The sequence below is a fragment of the Penaeus monodon genome, chromosome 11, assembly GCF_015228065.2.
Source record: "Penaeus monodon isolate SGIC_2016 chromosome 11, NSTDA_Pmon_1, whole genome shotgun sequence".
NCBI classification, from domain to species: Eukaryota; Metazoa; Arthropoda; class Malacostraca; order Decapoda; family Penaeidae; genus Penaeus; species Penaeus monodon.
The window spans coordinates 44952359-44957358 of NC_051396.1; the positions used below are offsets into that span (position 1 = coordinate 44952359).

The following is a 5000-nucleotide window of genomic DNA, read 5'->3' on the forward strand; positions in this document are numbered from 1 at the left end:
AAAAATACTAGATTTATAAATCACTTTGCACTTATTACAGAAGGCTTAACATTTCTAAAGGAAAAGGTAAACAGAACAACTATCCATATATTTACAAACCTTTCAATTAAACAATAACTCTGCCAATTTGAAACACATTAAATCTGGTGTGCTTAATCTAAAATCTATTCGAATAAGCTATATGAAACTAAACTAAACCTTAAGAAAGTGCATAACTGTCAATCACTTGGAAACATGATTCCTTTCGACAACACAATAATTAAATTTTGAAAGATTCCATAAAAAGAACTACTGAACATAATGATTTTAAGGGCTATCACAAGCCCCATCTCTCACTAAGAAATAAAGCAGCTGTCTCCACATAGTAAATTAAATCTCACAAACAGTATCTGTACAATCTGCAACATAAGAAAACCTACCTAGACTTTCAGTATCAACCTCATCCAGTCTGTGATGGTTAATAGTTAATGGTTAGAGATAAATGTGCTATACAGCAAAGGTCACATAGCACTATGGTAAAGTATTGTGGCAAAAAGGGTGGGAATCAGCTAACAATCAGGATAAGATGTGTTAGATGTCAAAGGTTGTAGAATGATGTTGGATAGGATGGTAGTGAAAGGGTATAGTGGGGGAGCAAATGGAATACAAAGGGGGTTTGTAAATGAGGATGTGGTTATAGGGTGATCTGATCAAATAGAGAGTGTGTCTGAGGAAGGGTGAGCAACATTGTATGAAACTGCATAAGAGAGATTATAAAACAATCAAAGGGTGATACAGTAAAAATTATAGTTGTAGAAGTAGGAAATAAGGAAATGGGAAAGTGGTGAAGTATCAGTGAAGAATGTCATTGTTGAAGCATAAGGGAGTCACATGAGCATCTAAGTGGGGGTAGTAAGGACGTGGGAATGGTGATGAAGATGGCAGAGGAGAGGATGGGGTGTTTTGTGGGTGAGTGGGAGGAAGAGGGGTAGGGGGAACTAGAGGAGGAGGGAGATGAATATCAGCCAATACTTTGAATGTTGAGCGAATAGGAATAGAGGGATCAGAGGGTGGATGAGGGAGTGAATAATTCTCTTGAGTCATGTTTATGAACTTTGCTATTATATCTCAAGAGTTTCTGGAGGGGAGTTGGGTGGAGAGGTCTGAAAAATAAAGATTTTCTTATGTGGAGGAAAAGAGGGAATAGATATTCGAGGAGCTGAGGAGGGGGTGGGTGTACGTGAGGATGTGGTAGGAGCAGATAGAGTGAGATATTTAGTTTGTCTGGTGTGTCAGGTATAGTGAGAAGGAGGAGGGGTAGGCACTGGGGAAGTGGTAGAGATTGGAGTATCTGGATTTAGACTGGTAAAGGAATTTGACTGGGGTTCGAAATAGAGGGAAGGCTTCTTGTCTAGCCTCACATACAGTGAGGCCTAGTTTGAATCTAAGAACTGCTACCTCAGATTCGAGCTTGGACAGCTCCTATAAAATACATTATAGGAGCCACCACAATTGGCACATATGCATGACTGAGCAGAACAATTTAAACGGTCATTTGACAGGGTGCCCAAACCCCCAACATTTCTGACATTGAAGGGGAAGGGGTCAATATGGTCACACAGGGTAGGACACTCCACAAATATAAAGTTCAAGGAGGAGGTTATGTCTACTGAAACTAATCTTGGCAATATTGGTGTAGGAGTTGCACTGGCTCTGGGAGGAATTGTGTAGTATTGGACTGCCCACTGTATTATATTCAATGAGGTATGCAATCAAGTCATTTTCACAGTCTGACCAATCCTTGTTGTAGACAATCAGTCAGAGAGACAGAAACAGGAATAGGTTTGCCAGTGAGGTCAGTCAGGGTAGATAGTGCATGAGTATGGGATTCAGATGTAACTATGATAAATGATCAGAACGACTGTGAAAGGAAACTTTGCTTATTTGTTTTTGGAGACATTGTTGGAAGAGAAGGGTATTGTCAGAGTACGGGGCTGTAGGGGGAATCACGAGGAATTGATCCCACTTGCTGGGCCAAAAAAGGTACTCAAAAGGTTTGTAAAGGTGAAGGCAGTAGAAGGAAGAGGGCGGGAGGAAGATGGGGTGGTATGGAGAGAGATAGTACTGTTGGGAGGAGGACAATAAGGATGAAGAGTAGTAAAAGAGGGGGGTGGGTGAAAACAATGAAGAAGACTATGCAGTAGAAGATGGAGTGGAGGATGTTGGGAGAGAGGAAGGTTGAGTAATGACCTAGGTGGATGATTGGGAATGGGCAGAGTTGATCACAGAAATTGAGGAGGGGGTTTTAGTATCAGAGCCATGGTGAAAGGAGAGGCAGGGGTTGGGAAATCAACAAAATTAAATTTACAGAGGCTAGTTGATGCCTTAATGCCGCTAATGAGGGTAATACATCTTCCTTATTGGCCATGGTGAGCCTGGAAAAAATGGAAAGAGGATATAGTATACCCCTCAGGTTCCCATGAGAGGTAAGGGCTAGACAATTAACCAAGGGAATACTATGCCCATGGCTCTAGGAAGCCATTCATGACTGACCTAGCCAGCCTTTCATCCATTCATTATGGTTCTCACACCTTAGGAAGTGGACAGAAGAAGGGGATGATGAAGAAGAGTAAGAAAGGAAAAGGAGAGAAGAAAAGACCACGCAAATTTAGATGAGGCAAGAGCCGAGGTCCACGGTAGGGGTGATCCCCTACATTGGGCCTCAGTCTCCGTCTTCCCCCACGACAACAACAAGCAAGGGATTTGGGGGGATCCAATTTTTGATGCATACAAGCCCATCAAGTTTAACAGGACATCATGTGCAAAATGTTCACTCCCTAATCCTAATACTTTACCTGAGAGTGTGGTCAGATCAATGCAGGTGATTGCCCGAAGAAGCCAGGCTGCCTGCCACTGCTTCTTGACCGTTCGCTTGGTGCCTAGGGTCTCTGCACGTCTCTTGACGGATGGCAAATTTATCCGTACGCTGTTCACCCATCCTAAATCTGTGTATAAATGATGATAAATCTTAATATTTCCTTCTAAATCATGAATATTTCAGAAAGTTTAGTGAATCTGATTAACAGGTTAAAAGTTTTCCAGTCAGTTTACCTCCTGAATATGGTACAGAGGAGAGGGGAAAACAGTTGCAGCTTTTACAATTTCTTGAAGGAAAAGACAAAGACAGCATGGGAGGCTGTAACTCTTTATGACTATTCATTTGAGACTTAAAGTGATTCTCTGGGATGTCTTGCAGATGAGTCAAGAAGTACCTCATTATATGTGATAGAATCATGGTTTACATAATGGGAGATAGAAAAGGAAAGGTGCAGTATTGACAAAATCTAGAAAATTTTGATGCTTGAGAAACATTAATGTGTCAGATAGTTACATGATGTGGATCCCTGAAAAAGCAAATTGCTATTATATCTCAAAAATAAAAAGGGCTTCTGCAGATAGAAATTCATCACATCTTGTAGTCATGTCTGACGGTTCTACATGAGCAGGATGTGGTGGATCCCTTAGGAACACAGTCACAATGTGCCATGACTTGACCTTCTCCAAAAATAAAGTTCTTAGACAACGAGCTGGTTATGCCTGAATCAAGCCTTGCAAGTGAGTTATTGCGCAATATATCCTGTAGTAGGATAATAATCACAGAAATTATAGTACAGTTAAACCAGAAATTGAAATAACACATTATAAAGTATACTTTCTAAACACAAATAAAAATTCCAATTTATAATGCAATCCTCCAAATAAACCAATCCTTATGAATTTTATTTGAACACATATTTATCCAATCTAAATAAACACTGTAATTTTCATATGACTATTGATTAAGCTATTTATAATTTTCAACTTTCAATAATCTGAACAGCTGAATTTATAATACTGTAAAAGATTTACTATATACTGTGTAGTTTATAAATCTTATAAACTGATTTACAATGACCTTTTGATCGACATGCTTATCAATTCCATTCCTTTACAACTGTCAGACCAATTACTACATTACCCTTTGACATTCTTAATCTTGCACTGATTTCTTTCTATTCTTATTCTTCTTATGAGTAACCATGGGAACAGATATCCAAACAGACTCTTGATAAATCTTGAAAAGAAAAAAAATAAGATAATGCCCTTTAAGAACATAAGAAAACTATATTAACTAAAGGAAAGACTGTATAAAGTGAAGTTAAAACCACAATCACTTATCAGTGATACACTCGCAGTGTCTCGCACACTTGCTGTGGCCTTTGTGCCTTCAGCGCTCCAGTAAAGTGAGGTTCGTAAAATTTTGCCAAGGAGATAGAGGCATAGATGTCAAGGCAATTGCAGGATTTAATTTCAGACAGAAACATCCCTTTGTTCAAGTTTTATACTATTTCAATCTAGTAAAAAAAAATAAAAAATAAAAATAAATAAATAAATAAATAAAGAGAGAGAGAGTTAGAGAGAGTTAGAGAGAAGAGAGAGAGAGAGAGAGAGAGAGAGGAAAGAGAGGAGAGAGAGAAGAGAGAGAGAGAGAGAGAGAGAGAGGGGGAGGGGGGGGGGAGGAGGAGGGAGGAGGGAGGGAGGGAGGGAGGGAGGGAGGGAGGGAGAGGAGAGGGAGAGGGAGGGGAGGGGAGGGAGAGAGAGAGAGAGGGAGAGAGGAGAGGGAAAGAGAGAGAGAGAGAGGGAGAAGGAGGAAGAGAGAGAGAGAGGGAAAGAGAGAGAGAGAGAGGGAAAGAGAGAGAGAGGAGGGAAAGAGAGAGAGAGAGGGAAAGAGAGAGAGAGAGGAAGAGAGAGAGAGAGGAAGAGAGAGAGGGATTGAAACAAAACAAACGCACCAAAAAAGAAACTATTATATAGCTTAATATTGACAGCTGTTAGTTACAACAAAAAAACAACAAAAGTGCTGGGATGAAGCCCTTGCTGAATCTCCACATTTAAGATTATGTATGTTTATACAGCCATTTAAATGTTGTGAGAGATGCATTTTCTCAACGTAGTAGATCAGTATCTAAAGAATAGCTACA

At 39.9% G+C, this 5000-nt stretch overlaps 1 protein-coding gene across 2 annotated transcripts in view; it reads right to left on the bottom strand.

Moving 5' to 3' along the window:
• LOC119578978 (deoxyribose-phosphate aldolase-like) overlaps window positions 1–5000 on the bottom strand; it is an 11661-nt gene that overhangs the window by 4612 nt on the left and 2049 nt on the right. The window contains exons 1-2 of one of the 2 annotated variants that reach the window (XM_037926668.1): window positions 3998–4022; window positions 2835–2984 (exon numbers count right to left, since the gene is read on the bottom strand). In XM_037926668.1, coding sequence (XP_037782596.1) covers window positions 2835–2984; window positions 3998–4007 — 160 coding nt within the window. In that variant the 5' untranslated portion in view covers window positions 4008–4022. Of the gene's footprint in view, window positions 1–2834; window positions 2985–3997; window positions 4023–5000 lie in introns of those variants that run through there. The other variant, XM_037926667.1, reaches the window with a different exon arrangement.